The 17,119-nt window shown below is 45.7% G+C and overlaps 8 protein-coding genes across 8 annotated transcripts; 2 read left to right on the top strand and 6 right to left on the bottom strand.

The window, feature by feature from the left end:
- Positions 1 to 323: 323 nt before the first annotated feature.
- EDB82DRAFT_493809 (uncharacterized protein) lies at positions 324 to 925 on the bottom strand. The gene is made up of 2 exons (XM_065608442.1): positions 839 to 925; positions 324 to 788 (listed from the first exon to the last, which is right to left on the bottom strand). Exons 1-2 carry the CDS (start codon positions 839 to 841, stop codon positions 552 to 554), a joined length of 240 nt encoding a protein of 79 aa, XP_065466076.1. The 5' UTR covers positions 842 to 925; the 3' UTR covers positions 324 to 551.
- On the bottom strand, positions 926 to 2,461 carry EDB82DRAFT_493807 (fatty acid desaturase-domain-containing protein). The gene is made up of 2 exons (XM_025729721.2): positions 1,889 to 2,461; positions 926 to 1,830 (listed from the first exon to the last, which is right to left on the bottom strand). Exons 1-2 carry the CDS (start codon positions 2,283 to 2,285, stop codon positions 1,187 to 1,189), a joined length of 1,041 nt encoding a protein of 346 aa, XP_025587379.2. The 5' UTR covers positions 2,286 to 2,461; the 3' UTR covers positions 926 to 1,186.
- Positions 2,462 to 2,883: 422 nt separating this feature from the next.
- Positions 2,884 to 4,865, bottom strand: EDB82DRAFT_493804 (uncharacterized protein). The gene has a single exon (XM_025729732.2). It carries the CDS (start codon positions 4,737 to 4,739, stop codon positions 3,033 to 3,035), a length of 1,707 nt encoding a protein of 568 aa, XP_025587380.2. The 5' UTR covers positions 4,740 to 4,865; the 3' UTR covers positions 2,884 to 3,032.
- Positions 4,866 to 4,903: 38 nt separating this feature from the next.
- On the bottom strand, positions 4,904 to 6,248 carry EDB82DRAFT_493802 (uncharacterized protein). Its single transcript, XM_025729743.2, has one exon. It carries the CDS (start codon positions 6,110 to 6,112, stop codon positions 5,147 to 5,149), a length of 966 nt encoding a protein of 321 aa, XP_025587381.1. The 5' UTR covers positions 6,113 to 6,248; the 3' UTR covers positions 4,904 to 5,146.
- Positions 6,249 to 7,726: 1,478 nt separating this feature from the next.
- EDB82DRAFT_553009 (uncharacterized protein) lies at positions 7,727 to 8,743 on the bottom strand (the record flags this gene model as incomplete). The annotated part of the gene is made up of 3 exons (XM_065609600.1): positions 7,727 to 8,425; positions 8,483 to 8,671; positions 8,720 to 8,743. 3 exons carry the CDS (start codon positions 8,741 to 8,743, stop codon positions 7,727 to 7,729), a joined length of 912 nt encoding a protein of 303 aa, XP_065466075.1.
- A 1,479-nt stretch (positions 8,744 to 10,222) lies between these two features.
- EDB82DRAFT_522506 (uncharacterized protein) lies at positions 10,223 to 10,630 on the top strand (the record flags this gene model as incomplete). Its single annotated transcript, XM_025729776.2, has 1 exon — positions 10,223 to 10,630. The coding sequence occupies one exon, from the start codon at positions 10,223 to 10,225 to the stop codon at positions 10,628 to 10,630; it is 408 nt and encodes a 135-aa protein (XP_025587384.2).
- A 1,273-nt stretch (positions 10,631 to 11,903) lies between these two features.
- Positions 11,904 to 14,962, top strand: EDB82DRAFT_565732 (uncharacterized protein; the record flags this gene model as incomplete). The annotated part of the gene is made up of 5 exons (XM_065609808.1): positions 11,904 to 12,126; positions 12,268 to 12,896; positions 12,972 to 14,150; positions 14,181 to 14,391; positions 14,432 to 14,962. The coding sequence occupies 5 exons, from the start codon at positions 11,904 to 11,906 to the stop codon at positions 14,506 to 14,508; spliced, it is 2,319 nt and encodes a 772-aa protein (XP_065466074.1). The 3' UTR covers positions 14,509 to 14,962.
- A 75-nt stretch (positions 14,963 to 15,037) lies between these two features.
- On the bottom strand, positions 15,038 to 16,441 carry EDB82DRAFT_493799 (uncharacterized protein). Its single transcript, XM_025729798.2, has one exon. The coding sequence runs from the start codon at positions 16,201 to 16,203 to the stop codon at positions 15,289 to 15,291; it is 915 nt and encodes a 304-aa protein (XP_025587386.2). The 5' UTR covers positions 16,204 to 16,441; the 3' UTR covers positions 15,038 to 15,288.
- Positions 16,442 to 17,119: the final 678 nt, after the last annotated feature.

Here is a 17,119-nt window from a genome sequence, read left to right as displayed (position 1 = left end):
TTCATCAAACACTTTTAGCCTAAAGCCTTAGGGGATGAGTAGACGTTTCAAGCGGGAATAATCTGGCAATATCAGAGTAAATAGAAAGTTGCCAAAGACAATAGGAGAGCTTCACTATATCTTTACTTAATATTAAACAGCAGTCGTCTTGTGTATCGTGATAACAATACATCTTGTATCAAAGTTGAGATCAAATAATTATTTTGCTATACTCTGTACATCCAGCCCAATTTTCCAGCATCAAGTGACTGAGTCTTTTGTTTCTACAGGGTAAATATGTTTCTGATTCATATTTCGATATGAATACCTTGCTGCAAGATGATGTCGTTTGTCCAAGTTGAAAGCAATGATTCATTATGCCTTCTACAACTGTGGGGAGGTATCAGTATGCAGAGATTTCTCTCCATCTCATATTGTGGTAGATAGCAGCAATTCAACTAGTATCGTCCTCTCATCGTAAAGTTTGCAGACCCGGCCCCATGCAGCTTCACCAATCATCGTGCTTATATCAATAATCTTTGTAATGAGGGTCCTGTAACACCAACGACAAGCTACTCTATCCTGACCTCACCTTTCGCCCCTCTGATAAAATACACAGAATAACCTGCTGGCACTGTCACCCAACCTCCCTCCTTCGCCATGCCGAACCACGCCCCTCCTCCGATTTTTCTTTGGAATGCACGATCGCAATTACTCCAGTGAATTGTTTGACCAGCGCCCTCAATTGCATCTTCACTTTTCTCCCCACGAGCCTTGTCAAAGGCTTCTTGATTAAAAGGTTGCACTTCCTGTCAATTGTTAATTACTTGTCAAAATTCAAACAGCAGGTAGCCTTCACCATCGCTGCGTCTTTCTGCGAAAATGATGTTTAGCTTGAGAGATATCAGGGTTTTGTGCTTGTGGATCTCGTCAATTGTTCTGTAAGTGAATTTGAAACGCTGAAAAACGGAGTTTGTTGAAAGTCCCATATAAAATCTCTTCCGCCCGCCATGTGACTTTGCACGTGACGCTGTTGACATTACAACTCTTCTCATTATCTTTGCGTCATTAATTAACTTTTTGAGATGCCAATGCTATCAATGCTAAATAAGATCCGCCCCCATATAATGTTACTTTTTTTATCCGTAATGAAGGTCATGGCCACATCCCTTAACCCTCCAGCGTCATATTGACTCCCCCTCGTCGCTCATCGCATACCGTCTGCCAGGTATTCCTTCGTGTTGGAAAATGTTTCTGCTTCGGTGTAGAACCATGGCTCATCTGGCATCTCATTTTCCTCTTTGGTAATTATTAGGGGTTTGCCCTTGTAGTCAACGCGGAGGCCTGGGTAAATGAAGTTGCGCCACATGTACAGCAAAATGTTGGGATCCTCCAGGCTAGGGGCAACATTTGGCGTGATAAGCTCTCGATGCTTCTCAGGCAGGACTGACCAGTGCAGTCCGGGGTAGAGGTGATGCACAGTATGATATCCATTGTTGAAGCACAAGTAATTGATCGTTTTGCCGGTGAAGTTGCGCGCAAAGTTGTACTTGGAGGTCATGTCGCATCCGTCGTGCTGAAGGAAGTTCAGAGAGAGAATGCAGTACTTTGCGTAGAACTGGGGTAACAGAGCAAACCAGATCCATCGTCGCCAGTCGATCAAGAGGAGAACTGCGGTAGTACCCCAGACAGCAATCTCTTCAAGCTGACGCTGTCTGACGATGGGTCGGTTGAGACGGGCCTGGGCTTCAAAGTACAACTTGTCATCCTTGTTTCCTGAGAGGACAACATGCCAGAAAAATAGTAGGCCATTCAAGAGATTCCAGCTGTATCGGACCTTGGTCGTGCGCACTATTGAAGGTGGTCAGCATCTTGGGCTGAAGGTTGAAGGTTCGAATAAAGCACTCACTGACGTCTCTTGCTTGTTGAGGATACTTGTGGTGAGACAAGTTGTGTCCTGGGATAAAGACGGACACGGCGCCGCCATACTGCAGAGACAGGCAAACCTGGTAGAACTTGTTCCAGTTCTTGGACCAGAAAACGGGCAAATGAATGGCGTTATGTGTCGTGACAGAGCCCATGAAGGAGAGCTGAAACAAGGCAAGCCATAGCAAAAATGAAACCCAGCCGCCATCTGTGGGGGAGGTGAAATTGCGCCAAGTAATCAAGAAGACGGTGAAGAAAAGCGCAGTGCTGACAAGACAGCGAACATCCTCATTATGTCTCAGCAGCGGTTTCTTGTCGACCTTGGAATGCATGGGCGATGCGGTTTGCGCCATTATCTGCACCGGTTGTGTAGTAGTCATGTCTTGGGGGCCACGGTGTTGTGAAGGAACTGCAGTCTTGAAGTTATGTGGACGGGAGCACAAACAAGGGTAGAGACTAGACTAGTATATGAAGGATAGGGGCTGATAAGATTCGGAAAATCCTTCTCGCCAATGATTACGTGGGATTCGCTTCTATTACGGGGCTTGGACCAATCATTTAGCGATACGCGTATTCGAGACTGGGCTGACTGATTGCACAGCCTACTAGACTTATTTCTACTACCCTGTATTCCCCCTCATCAAGTATTTTCAAGGGTCTAATTCAATCTTCCTCAGTCTCTTCCGAGCCGATGGCTCGGACTATCAGACCCTTCTCGGACTGACCCGGGCATGTTGTGCATGCGCCGTTGACTTTTCAGTCGTTAATTGGCTTGTTCTTAAAGATGACAGGCCTAGCGTTTGGGCTAAATCAACAACATTCGATATGATGACACGCGATACACAATGACGTAGTGATCTTACCACCATAATATCGTTACCCGGTAGGTACTTAAAAAGAAAGTGAGTTGAAACTTGCCGAACGGATATCAATATCGGTATTCGCTTAGATAACAACAATATGGAGATCTCAATCATATACCGAAAATGCATTTGCCCATTAATATTCAATTGCCGAAGTCCGAATCTACCGAAATAATGTCTTATGGTCCGTGACAATTTTTGTCTGACAGCTCACAACATCAGAAATCTCTCCCTTTAAGACGAGGCCCGCCATGTCGTCATGTCTCAACTGAACCTTGCATTGTCCACATTCTTGAGGAAGTAAACATACCATTGCACAGTCTTGATGTGCGCAACCACGCTGACTCTTTCATTGACCGTGTGTATGCCCTCAATTGAAAGTGTCTCTGGATCCCATCCCGGAGAATACCGAAATATGTGCCGACTTAGTTTCCAATAGTATTTTGTGTCCGTATTTGCCGGCATTATCCCAGGCGCCATGACTACTTGCTTTCCGTAGAGAGCTCTGGTGGTGCCGGATATCACGGACCACGGGGTGTCGGATTCTTCATTGCCCGCATGAGTGGGAGTCACGGGTGCGGGTTCAAGCACGCTACCCATGAAACGAACGAGTATTGACGACTCTTTTTCTTTAGAATCATCGAATGCATGCAGGGTAAGGTTATGTCTTTTCGCGATCACACCAGCGAGCTTGGTGATCTTGTGTCGAATTAGATCTGAACTTTCTCCAACATTGACGCGGTGATTGATCAAGACAGTTGTCCGTTCAGGCAGCGCGTTGACTTTGACGCCACCATGCACGACGTCAACTGCCTGAGTGGTTGAGATAAGATACCCAGCCATCTTATTAACGCGAGAAACAAGTTTCGGGAACGACAGTCGCTTCATGTTCTCCAGTATGCCTGTACTGCCTCTTCGAGGAAGAAGGTACTTGAGTCCTGTCATAAAACCTGGGGCATGCTCGGCACCGCACCACAGAAAGTCGAGTAGTGGATTGTCTTGATGAAGCTGAGGCGGATACGGAGTTTTCTCGATACTGCTCACTAGCTCGGCGGCTATACCGGCGCTGGTATGTAAAGGCGGCATTGAACTGTGCCCACCCTTGGTACGGACAACGATCTCAACATCGACGTAGCCCTTTTCGGATACGCCGGGAATAGCAAAATGAGTACCCCATATAGGCAGAATGGGGGCACCTTCATCGATAATGAGCGATACACCATTTTCTCCATAACGTTGAAGAAGGAATGATGCGAGGAACGAAGCTCCGTGATGGCCAGATATTTCCTCATCAAATCCGAACGAGAGGATGATTGTGCGTCGCGGCTTGAATCCTGAATCTATCAGAGCCTCTACCGCTTCCAAAGATGCAATTAGTGTGTTTTTGCAATCCAAGGCACCTCTGCCCCAGATGGATGAACCGTCAAATTCACCGCTGAAAGGTGCATAATCCCATTGTGACACAGTCGTTTCAGGAACCGGTACAACGTCCTGGTGCGCCATCAATACCGTTGGCTTTAGAGTTGTGTCACTGCCAGTCCACGTGTACAAAAGTCCGTGACTGTTGACCTTGTCGAGTTTGAGTTTCTCATAGACTTTGGGAAACGTAGTTTGTAGATAGTTCTCGAATTCGTCAAAGACTTCCCAACGAGGGTCTTGGCCGACTGCGCCCATGTCGTCGTATGCTACTGTTCGGATTTGAATGGCACCTGTCATTCGTTTGATACTCTGCTCTTGAAACCAGTCTGAGCTTAAATTCTTTAGCATGGATGTTGTCATTTCATCTTGCAATTGGGCATATTGAATGGGTGCTTGAGGGCATCGTGCTTCTGAGCTGGAGGTCATAGCGGGGACGAAGGTAGCGAGTGCTGCGACTCCAAGACCTAGGTACCACCACGACCATCTTGAAGTGTCGCGGCTGGAATGCGTGGGTGGGGCGACTTGGGGCTGGTTGTTTGACATCCTGCTCATGGAAGAATTGTTGACGGTGGATTGCTGGCAATTTGTGCTGCTTTTCACATGAGTACCTATACAGAAGACTCATGAACAATCATGGTAAGAACGGACTAACAGGAAGAGGGGTCTCCAGCCAGTGCTTATATCTTACAACGCGCAAACCTTAACATTGAAAACGTCTTCAGCTGAAACTCTATTATGAGGCGAGCGCCGTTAGCAGGAATGCTACATGCGGCGCTGGATGCTAACGTAAATTACCCAAGTTAGGCTTAGTTCAACAGCTTTGTCATTTATAAAGAACCAGAGTAAAATCATTCGTGACACGAATCTATCACAATGAGAAATATCCCGATCAAGAGAAACATCCAACTGTCACAGGTAGAATTCCCTCTTTTGAGCTACACTCCCTCGCGTGATACTTCTCACTGCGTTGTTGACCCAAGCTTGGCCTTCAAAATTGTCTCAGTAAGCCTCCAAAGCTGCTCCCCAAGTTCGTCATCTAGAGCTTGCGAAGTCGGCTCAGTAATCTTCCGGTCGGGAACAATATAACAGCCATCAATCTTTTCCTCCTTGACAGCATCACTCGTCGCAGCAAACAAAATTGGCCGACAACCTTGGTCAACGGGATCCTTCAAAAATGGCCGGACAATAGCCACACCAACTTTACCAAGGGTCCCATACGCATCAATCGCTTGTTTTTGCTGATCCGTCTTGACACCGCCGGGATGAGTGGCATTAATCCATGGTCCTTTACCAGGCTGCATACCGAGCTCGCCTCGTTCTTTGCGTCGAACTAAAGCGCGCACGAGGTGAATCTGTGCAAGCTTGGTACGATTGTAAAGATACGCGGGGCCAATATCTGTGTTGATTTCCTCAATGTTGGCAAATTTGATGGAGCTGGGTGCTGCGCGATGCATGTCTGATGACTGGAGACAGAGTCTACTGTCGGGAGTAGCGATCAGCTTGGGTAGAAGGGTCATGGCTAAATGGTGTTGCGCGAAGACATTGACTTGCATGTGACTATCAATGCCGTCATTTGTCTCTCCATAAGGTCCGACGCCCAATCCGGCATTCAGAACCAACGCGTCAAGCCGCTCCAACTCGGATGCGAGTTTCTTGGCAACTCTATCCGTGCCATGAAGGTCTTCAAACTCAACCTGGACAAATTCCACTCGTGAAATGTCGCCGAATTTCTTCAGACCTTCGGCAGCTTCATCGAGATGGTGCTGCTTTTTGCCGAGGAGGTAAAGCTTCTCTGGGTTGTGCTGGAGGATGTGGGCTGAGATTCCGTAACCAATGCCTGCACTGCCTCCGGTGACGACAAAGACTTTCCCGCTTAGGTCCGGGATGTCGTTGTTTGGGTCAAATGTGTTATCGCTGCCGAGCATATTGCGGATATTGATGAAAGATATTGAAGAGGGTAGAAATGATTATCAGTTTCCAATTGCATATAACTTCTATCTTATAGTTGTTGCAGAGGGTGATACCGATGACGTCAAGACATTCGCTGATAAAGAACTTTCTATGATGTATATATTTTGTATTAACCATTGTTTCATGTGCTACGCTCTTTCACACATTGGCCTGTTTGGTTGTCTTTGTGGAGCTGTTCCATCATATACCATCATTTGTTCGTCATTGAAGGTCCTATCCAATGTTCTCATTACTGCCTTTCAATTGTACTCGTGAGTACCATGTGAATTCATGCTGGATGGCCCGAACGTTCTCTTCAAGACGTAGAGTTATTCAATAAAAATAAGTGCTCCAATCTAGCCTTGATATATAACTATTAGTAAATACTTAATTGGTCATGTAGTAAATACGTACTAAAACAAAACTGTGTAGAGATTGAGCGCATACTAGGGGCCACCCACAATACTTACAGTTTCCTCTAGCGCACTGCAAAGGAACTATAATAGCATTAGAAACTGTAAAACTCAAAAGAGGGCGGGGTTTATACATGTGTCGCCAATACGATCTGGCCCGTTTTTCCAGAAATGCATTGACAATTTGATGCAGTGCTCGTCATTAGGACATGGAACCCAATCTCCATATCCTCTATCCGACTTGAGTCAGCACCATTTAGGGTCCCCCGGCATATATGAACCGCAGGTGTCCCAGCAATAGCCTTTCCAACAGCCTACATTGGCATATATGCCAACAGGGTAACAGGCTATAAAGCTGGTAAGAGCTGTAGTAAGCTTCATTTTAAAAGAGTCATTTAGTGGCGATAAAAGAAGATATGTTACTAGCTAATGTGATTTAGCAGGTGATTAGCTACCCTTTATACTTCTTTCTCTTGCTTCTGTTATTACGTAGTTAGCGTACATACATTCGGAGTATTATGGCTGTCAATGGTGAAACCAACAGTGCTTTACAAGTTTACTCAGTTAAAGCCCTCAAGTCTACCAATTTAGCAATTAACATACAGGGATTAAAAGTCCCATGACTATGAACAGTATAACCAACAGAACTTTACAGAGTTATTTGTACACGGTTACTAAGTAAAGAACCTTGAAACTGCGACAAGCTGAAAGGAAGGTAAGCTCCCTGCTCCAATCGACGGGAAGACAGGCCCATTGAAATCAGGTGGTGATTTGAAGTTTGTAGAGCAGTAAATAAATCGCGCTTGTCTGGACCGGCTCCATTTAGGACTCAAGCATTCGGGGTAAATTGTAAAATAGATACGCTCGAGTCTAGCGGCAAAGGTGGCCCATGTAGGAGATGCATAACGACGAGACCTTGTTACCGCTGCCGAGCATATTGCGTTCTATGCTCAAGAACTGAATGCCTTCGATAGGAGATATCTAAGAGGGTAGTAGTGTTTACTGGTTTTCGGGGTTCATATATCGTATGTCTTCTAATTGTTACAGATATCAATAATGATGACTCCAAGACTTCTGAAGTACTGACATCGATTTCATGATGGTTGATTCCTGTTCGACCACTGAGTACCCAGCAGTGTCTGGTGTGCGTGTAAAGCCCTCTCATATTACACGTCACTACTTCGTTGTCTTGGTAGATCCTGAGTTGTAGGTCAATATTTTAATCGAATTTGTTTCGTTTTTCAATCCCACGCCCACTAGAGATTGACTGTCCTCCGCAACTGAATCTATATAGCTATACTTCAGTCTTTTCTGTCCCATAATCTTGACCACTTTAAATGCCTCTTTCTTGCCAGCTTCGGCGGGAAGATTAACATACTTGGAATCTCGAACAATAGAGAAAGCATAGCCGAGGATCTCCGGCCCGATAACCAAGTAAGCGAAGACTATACTTGCAATACCACTTGCCAGGAGTATGACCCAAGGCACAACGAACAAGGCCATCCACGTCCAATCTACCGTGTAGACTTCAACAAAGTTACCAACTTCAACAGGCGCCGTGATATTGTATTCGAAGTTAGAGTCGGCTTCCGTGGCCGTTCCATAGACCTGACCCACAAGCAAGTACGTGTTGATTACCTGCGCCAAGCGACGGCCTAACTGTTGCAAGGTGATACCTTCGAACAGTTCTGATTCTTGTACCACACCTAGATTGCTGACGGGGCTGAGTAATGGATTATCCAGATATCGCCATGCGATATCGGCGTACACCCGTGCCCCGCCCATCACTCTGGGTAGTGACGATACACGACTCCAGACAGTTTCCCAAGAAAGGGATGTGATATTTTCCGTAGCATGCTTCTTACGAGATAGACGCTATGCAGTGACAGAGCAGTTCTGGGGAGTAGACGTATCAACTCAAGAGTAATGGACTTGTGACTCAACATAGCGCTGCAAGACATGACATTTAGCTTTGAAGCCCTTAGCTGCGGTACGGGGTCCATCTTGGTAAGCCGAGTTAAAAAGAAGTCTCGAGGGCTTGACATGGAGATCAGTCTCGTTCTCAAAAAGAACTGGACGACCATAGTAGTTCTTTGCCAAGACGTAATCTCCAAGACGGTCCTAGAGATTAGCAGTTGAGGCCCAGTACAGATCAACAAATCGATCCACCGCTATAGCCCAAGGGGTCTGCATTTTGGTGATATTGTGCCTATGCCATGTGCCGTTTTGCGTTTGTTCCTGCTCTCCCCAGGTAGGAGGGTCTGTCCAATTCCAAGGAATATAGAAGCTGGTGTTGGAAATGGTCAAGTTGTAACATTCGAGGTTCAGGTAGCTTGATTCGAGTGAGAATATTACATTGCCTGTAGTAACGTTGGTGATGGGGAGTCCAATTAAAGCCGAGTACGAATCAGGGCCTGGGTTGGAAAAAAAATCCTGCCTAGGCAGTTTGATAATTTCCAGATCTGCAAAGGGTCTTTCCCCTGGTCATACTGGAGCTAGAATCTCACTTGTCCTAGCATAAGAGGGGCAATTGATCTTTTTTCCATGTAACTATATCTGCTCATTGGCTGGAACACTGTAATTTCCTTGAGGCCGAGATAATCCCTGTTCTTACCACATATAGCGTCATTCTAGAATTGTTTTAACGCAAAGATGAAAGCAAATGTTTCATCCAATGAGGAAACGTCGACGGCTATAGATGGATTCATTTTAAAGCGGAAATAACTGATGTCCGTGTGCTTCGAAGTCTAATAGTTAAAGCGGAGATAACATGGAGATCTTATAAGCCATTAATTACCTATGTCAGTGAGCAGCTCAAAGAGTTCTACCTCGAATTGGTAAATGGCTCACTACCGGGCCTAGATTATAGACTGAGTGCGCGTCAAGGCCTTCATTACAGAAAACATACGAAAGATGACCCTGATCCGAGGCCTGAATATCACCATGGCCCGGGAGCTCTGCATCTTGACAAACAACCTGGCCCACTTCAAGTGCTGCTTTCACAGGCTCTCTCGGCTTGTCGCGGCTCTGTCACCTGTTGATAGAAAGGACAGCGCCAAGGTCAGTGATCGTATCGACCAATCATTCGACATCCTCTCGCGTATCATGCTGCACGCTCGTTGTTATGGCACTCATGGCAAGGGAACATCGGAAAGGCTTATGCTAAAAACAGCCGATTTCTAACCTATACCACTGCGCTGATATTTATTGGCTTGTCGACTAGATAAGATAACTTAATAGTTAGAATGTTAAGGCAACGGCACAGTAGTTACTAGTGCTGAGGTTTTCTGCAGACCCCCTAGTCTGGTTACTGTATGTAAGCATAAATATTAATATATATAGTAATTGACTCGTATACGTTAACTCGTATAAACTGAAATTCTAGCTGTGCCTCGCGCAACTCAAACTCGAACTTAGGCCTAGACCACTTGACACTGAGCTCAACCAATTAAAGAAGCCATATATAACACGCCAGGTGATAGGAATACATCGTACTGCAAGAGTGAGGCCACTCAGGTTGGGTATATAAGGAAGCGAATATGCTAACTAAACTCTCTCTTCATCATTCCACACACTTCATACTTCAGCTTCTATCAGCCATCAAACTACTACAAATAACAATCTTCACCTCATATTCTCTACTCAAACCATCTAAACATATACTCACTCAAAATGCAACTCACCAACTTCATCACGCTCACCGCCGCTTTCTTCACAGCTGCTTCTGTCGCAGCTCCCGCTCCTCAAGCAACTGTCACCATTATTGCCAGGGATAAGGCCATCCCTAACTCAAAGACGACTCTGAGCATTCCCCTTGGCAAGCTGACTCACCCGTCTGACCTGTCTTGGTCGACCTTGACACTGGACAAGTTGACCATCAAAAACGGACAAGACCTCCAACGCCCTCCCACGATCGACCTCATCAACTGTCAGATGTACAAGGACAAGAACGGCGTCTCGCTGGAAACCTTTAGATTTAACAAGGCAACCCCAGCTGATGTCACCCCCTCGACTACCCAGATAAACCTCAGTATGGGTTGGATCCTCTGTTATGTTGAGGGTGGCAGCGTCCCTAAATAGATTGGCTTGTCTCGAGGGTTGAGGCAATTCAGTTGCAGTGTTTTGTGCTGGAGAAGATGGGGTTTTTCCTCTCGGTGAACCGAGTTTTCCCCTATAACCCTATCAGTTAGACTTTTGTTAGAAACCTAAATATATTTCCATCCTTTTATGCATAGCTAGATAATCAAGCGCCATGTGAATTTTAAATACAAGGATAAATTTATCAGACCTTGGAATACCATTACAAAAAGCCATGCCTCCAACTCAAGCCAATTCTAATAATATAGATTTCCCTCAGTTATCTTTAACATTAAAGGTCTATCTCCACAGACCCTACACCTCTTTGATCTATGACCCCATCTAAAAATTATTTATCAATATCGTTTTGCCACGAAGCTCAAGTAACGGGTAAATTCATGTGTGCCTGTCAGCAATATAGCCGGGGATCACCTACCATCCAATATGCGCCAAGATATGGTCAGACGGCATTAACGGCTCCGCATGCATAGACACCAACCTGTAAACCTACTCATACCACGACCTGAAGGGTTAGAGACAAATGATGGGTTTCGGGATCTTCATCCTTCAGTTCAAGTTTCGTGTCAATCCTTGCCCCGTAGAACTGGCAGTGAAAGAAAGTTTCTTGATCGTGGCGAAATTACCCAGCCCAAGGAGGATCGAGTGTTTGAAACGGAACACTCTGTCTAAGCTGTGGAGGAACATTCCTTTTCAACACGACTAGGGGACCTTCGAGCGAAATGGCCATCAGGTTTCTGTCTTACTACTAGAAAGATAAAAAGAGAGAGGAAAAGGAAGTTGAGAAGTTGGGGCAAATATCTACAGGCAGTTAAATGATTTCCAAACCTGCAAAGAGTCTGTTACCTTGGTCAAGTTATTAGATTAGTATAGGAGGGGCACTCGATCTTTTCTAATGTTGTTATATTCGCCCATCGGTTGAAATACTGTCAGATCCTGTAATTTACTTGGTGTAGAATTAATCTCAACACTGGTATTTCTTAGTTCATTCAAATGAATAGGTAGACAGAAAGTGAAAATAAATGTGTTAAAACCTTAATGGTAAGTAAAATAAGCTGTCCGTCATCATTGGATGTATATGACCAATTAGATAGGTCTTACAGATTCAATGAATGACTAGCCACAAAAGTAAGGCTGCGCACCCGAACCTCGTTAGGCACCCGTCTTACTGCCAGAGCCTCAATGCCCAACTCTCATCTTGGTAATCATATTAATACACCCGGAACAAAAGACTCTCACTGGAATCACTTACTCGATCATGCAGAGCCCCGAATACATTGGTGCAAAGCTGAGGTATACACGCAGTGCTTACGGAACCCTCTTCTACGCCAGCTTGCCGTTAGGTGATGAGCCATGGGTTCCAGTACTTATGCAAAACATGAATAGGTCAGATATAGAACAAGAGATCGACAAACTTCGTCACTGGCTTCAAACAGCTTCAAATGATCACGCACAAAGAGCATCTTATCTCCACACTTTGGGTATGACGCTGATGGAAAAGTTCCATCTCAACGCGTCGTTTGAGGCCATCGATTCTGCAATCGATCACCTTCGAGAAGCGGTCAATCTAACGCCATTGGAAAGTCCAACTCGAGCTTTACAGTATTTGTGTCTGGCTGCAGCATACCTATTCCGATTTGAAAGATATGCAAACACAGCCACTGCTGATACTGCGATCAGTCTTTGCCGTGAAGCTATCAAGATCACAGGAACGAGTCATCGTTTGCGTGGTTCACAGATGAAAGTCTCCGGAGATGCATATTGCATGAGATGGAATAACTCTGGGGATGTGGCTGATGTCAATGAAAGTATTCGCTACTATAAGGAGGGGCTCAACCTCGACTTACCTAACAACATAATCCGTATCGACCTGACTCATGCCCTTGGCCTGGGCTACCTGTCGAGGTACCAAGTCACAGCAACCATGTGGGATATGGACACCTCTCTGCAACTCCTCCAGGAAGCCTGCGAAGCGACAACAGGTACATATCAAATCAAGAACTGTATGCGAAAGGACCTCGCATTAGGCCATCAAATCAAGTATTTGAGGAACCAAGACCCTTTGCAAATCAACAGGGCCATCGCCTTGTTTCAAGAATGTATCGATCACACACCGAATAGCGACCCTAGACTCGCAGTTTGTTACGCGAATCTCGGAACGGCGTATTTGGTAAAATGGCGCAAGGGTCGGTCATTCCAGGATATAACAAGATCCATCGAAATACTCCAATATGCGGTTAAGATGTCTGAAGTCGATGACCCAAATTGCTTATTGATACTTGGAGACCTCGCAAAGGCTTATCAGGATATATTTTCCGAAACAAAGGTCCTTTCAGACATTGACTTCGCAATCGAGACTTGGCAAAAAGCCGTTGACTCATCGCATGCCCCAGGACAACAAGCGACACAACTTCAATGGAAATCTCGAGCGGCATTAGAAAGGTTCAATTTCACAAAGTCAGTTACTGATATCGACAAAAGCATCAAATTTATGCAACAGAGCTTAGGAAACACCTTGCCTGCAGCTGCACCACGTGCATGTCGTCTATTCGAGCTTGGGAACCGTTACAAGCTCAAATATAAAATCACCCGAGACGAGGAAGACCTCACCACTGGCACCACTTACCTTCAAATAGTGATACAAGATCCATCAATGCATGATTACATAAAAATAACGGCCGCTGAGGATGCGATGAGCTTTTTTGCATTGGCCGAGGACTGGAAACAAGGCTACGAAATAGCCGCTTTACTCATGAAATTGATTCCCCCACTCATACCTCGTTTCCTGGAAGCATTCGACGTACAGTACGTACTTAAAGATCTAGAAGGGGTTGCATGTCAGGCAGCTTCCATGGCACTATATGCTGGAAAAGAGCCATCAGTCGCACTACAGATCTTGGAAACTGGGAGGGATGTTTTGGCGACATCTATTGAAGATCTGCGCGGCGAGGTCGGCATTTTGAAGGAAAAACATCCTGAATTGGCGAGCCAGTTCCTCGCTCAACGCTCAGCGTTAGATATACCCGCCGCAGAAGACACTGACCCTGAGCAACGATACGAGAAAGGCAATGTCTTTGAAAACCTTGTCAATAAGATCCGTCAGCTGCTTGGCTTTGAAGAATTCTTACGTGTACCAAGCGAAGAGGCCTTCAAATTGGCGGCAAGAAAGCATCCTATTGCCGTTATTAACGTGAGTGGCTATCGATCGGATGCCATTATAATATTGCATGACAGAATCCTCTCCATGGCTCTCCCAGACTTGAGCTTTACAAAGCTCAAAGCACAATCACGACACCGAGATAGCATTAGCAGCCCCGCTGTTCTCTCCTGGCTATGGGATGTTGCCATGAAACCGATTTTGGATTTTCTTGGGTTCACCAAGATTTCCATCTCAGATGAGGAATGGCCAAGAATATGCTGGATACCAACTGGCCCTCTTTGTGGATTTCCTCTCCACGCCGCAGGTTATCATGCAGATGGATCCACGGAGGCTGTTATTGAGAGAGTGATGTCTTCCTACAGCTCATCTGTCAAGGCAATCATCAATGGTCGCCACGAAACACAGACAACGCGAGACGTAACGAGAAATGGATCGTTGCTTGTGGCGATGGAAAACACTCCTGGAGCCACGATGCTTCCCTTCGCCACTGACGAGATCAATATGTTGCACAAGCTCCATACATCCATGTCACTGGATCCTGTCATTGGCAAAAACAAGAACGACATCTTGTCACAACTTCCACATTGTAAGATCTTCCATTTCGCTGGTCACGGTTTCACAGACAGCCAGGATCCTTCCAGAAGCCATCTGCTTCTCGAAGACAACGGCAAAAGTGACACTCTGGAAGTTGGAAAGCTCTTGAGCCTAAATCTTCGTCAAAGTCAACCATTCTTAGCATACCTATCAGCATGCGGGACAGGTCAGATTAAAAATAATACTTTCCTAGACGAAAATATTCATCTTATCAGCGGTTTCAGGTTGGCAGGATTTCGACATGTTATTGGCGCACTCTGGGAGGTAAGTGACGAAACCTGTGTTGATATGGCGAAGGCCACTTATGAGGGAATACGTGATGGCGGCATGAGTGACGATTCAGTTTGTCGAGGGCTCCATATGGCTTCGCGAGCGCTTAGAAAGAAGTGTCTAAGCACGCCTATTTCTAGAACGGAAGGGCGGGTGAGAAAGGACGAGGTTCGGAACATTGGCTTGACTGGGGAAGTTCAAGAGGAAAGAGCCTCACAACGGGATATTTTGTCTTGTGAAGAAGAGGACTACGTGCCATGTCACTGGGTGCCATATGTACATTTTGGCGTTTGAATGAGAAGAAGTTTGAATCAGGGTACGGTAATGTAGCTGATGATGATACGACATCTTTTACCAATAATCTTGGTGTGCTCATATGGGGCTTTTCTAGGGTACATGTGAAATCCAAACCGTATTCGGTGGAGAGAAATTAGGATGGAAGCAAAGCCATCTCCAACAATTTATATTCATCACTTTCAATCAAAGTGGACAGTATCTGATTGGTAATAATTACCAACAGGACAAAAGAGTGATAATATAAGGCTAGTTCCTAAGAGGTTTCTGAACAAGAAGCGAACCCTGGGTTAATTGTCGGAGCTACCCTAGCACCTAGCCTCCATTACTCAAGAACATTGAACAAAAGCTCACCATTGTCTCCGTAGCCCTGGTGAAAAACGTAGATCTTGTGATGATAAACCACAGCAGAGGGATCCGACGACATACCCGTTTTCGGCACCAGCTTGTCTCCTTCCCAGGACTCGCCATTGAATCCATTGTACCACAGTTCACCATTGAAGCCAGTTCCCTGATGGAAGCAGAACACCCTGTCGTCAAATGCGATCCCGGATGGTGCAGCCGAGATGCCCACCCGTGGAACCCTCTCATCACCAAGCCAGCGGCTACCATCAAAAGTGTTGGTCCAAAGTTCACCATTGTCTTTGATGCCCTGGTGAAGGACCTGAATCGTGTTCGTGTGCGGGACGTAGGTCGCAGTGGGGGACGCGGAAATGCCGACGTTGGGAACTTGGAGATCGCCCAACCACCGGGAACCGTTGAAGACGTTGTACCACAACTCGTTATTGCCACGACTTCCCTGGTGGAAGACGTAGATCTTGTCCATATAGATCGTTGCAGATGGGCTGGATGTAATACCAACGTTGGGCACCTTAGTGTCTCCCAGCCATCGGGAGCCGTCAAAGATGTTGTACCACAGTTCGCCGTTGTTGCTACTGCCCTGGTGGAAGACATAGATCATGCCTTTGTAGATCAGGGCGGATGGTCCAGCCGACATGCCGGTGTTGGGGACCTGGAGATCTCCAAGCCATCGAGAACCATTGTAGACATTGTACCAAAGTTGGCCGTTGTTGCTACTGCCCTGATGGAAGCAATAGATGCTGTCACGAAAGACAACGGCTGAAGGTCCGACCGACATGCCTGTGTTGGGGACCTGGGTGTCACCCCGCCAGTTCCAGTTCTTGACCGTACCCTGGGACTTGACCCAAGTGTGGGTATTTGATGTAGCTGTGGCGGACATGATTAGATGAAGAATGTTTCTGTTGGTATTGTTGGTGTTTTGTTGCTTGAGTGTAGTTTGAGATGTAGAAGAGCTGGCGAGGAATATCGAGAGAAAACGGGAGAAAGGGGGCTCTTTATAGAGAAATTGAAGTGGTAATTACTTTAAATACTGTGGGAAATTATCGTACTATGTCTTCGTCTTTACCGGCACTGCCGTCTTGGGAACCTGATGCAATAGAATATGAAGCTGAAATATGTGGCTGGCTGGATATTGGCGGCATGGATATACTCGTCAGCCCGTAAGCATCGTCGCAAGTAAGAATGCTTGCGCAGACAAAACAATCAATAGTTTAATGCGGGCTGCAAGCCGTCATCACAACCTGTGTACAGAAATACCACTATTACGAAATACTACATGACCACTTCTCAACTGTTGGATTATGTGTCCCTAATTCTATAGATGTGAGAGTTTTTCTTGTGAACATCTTGATGACAATTAAAAAGTCATATGAACTGGTTTGAATTATTGAAAAGTCGAACTCTGCTCTAAAATCATATATGAGAAAAGGTGTTGTCGTCTGACATTGGGTGTTTTCCAGATGGCGTATGTGAACTTGGTAGTGGCTGACTGAACATTCTTGTTGAACCCCGCAATACGTTACCCTGTCCGTGTAAAAAGCCGAGAAAGACGAATTATGTCTGTCATTCATCACTGTCAGCACCGGATGATCTTCGCTGTCCGAAGATCTAGGTCTTTCACGAGGTAACACAAAACAGGGTCTCAGCTACGTCTACTCAGCCACACTACTTGTCGGTGAGAGTATTGAAGCGAATTGGGGAAAATATGACTAAAAGCAAGAATCTTCTTTATAGGCTACTGGTGAGATATCACCTAAGATATCATTGGCGCCCAAGATCACATTTTCTCACTGTTT

The sequence above is a fragment of the Fusarium venenatum genome, assembly GCF_020744135.1.
Source record: "Fusarium venenatum strain MPI-CAGE-CH-0201 chromosome Unknown EDB82scaffold_1, whole genome shotgun sequence".
Classification (NCBI taxonomy): domain Eukaryota; kingdom Fungi; phylum Ascomycota; class Sordariomycetes; order Hypocreales; family Nectriaceae; genus Fusarium; species Fusarium venenatum.
This window is presented reverse-complemented; position numbering and strand designations above follow the sequence as displayed.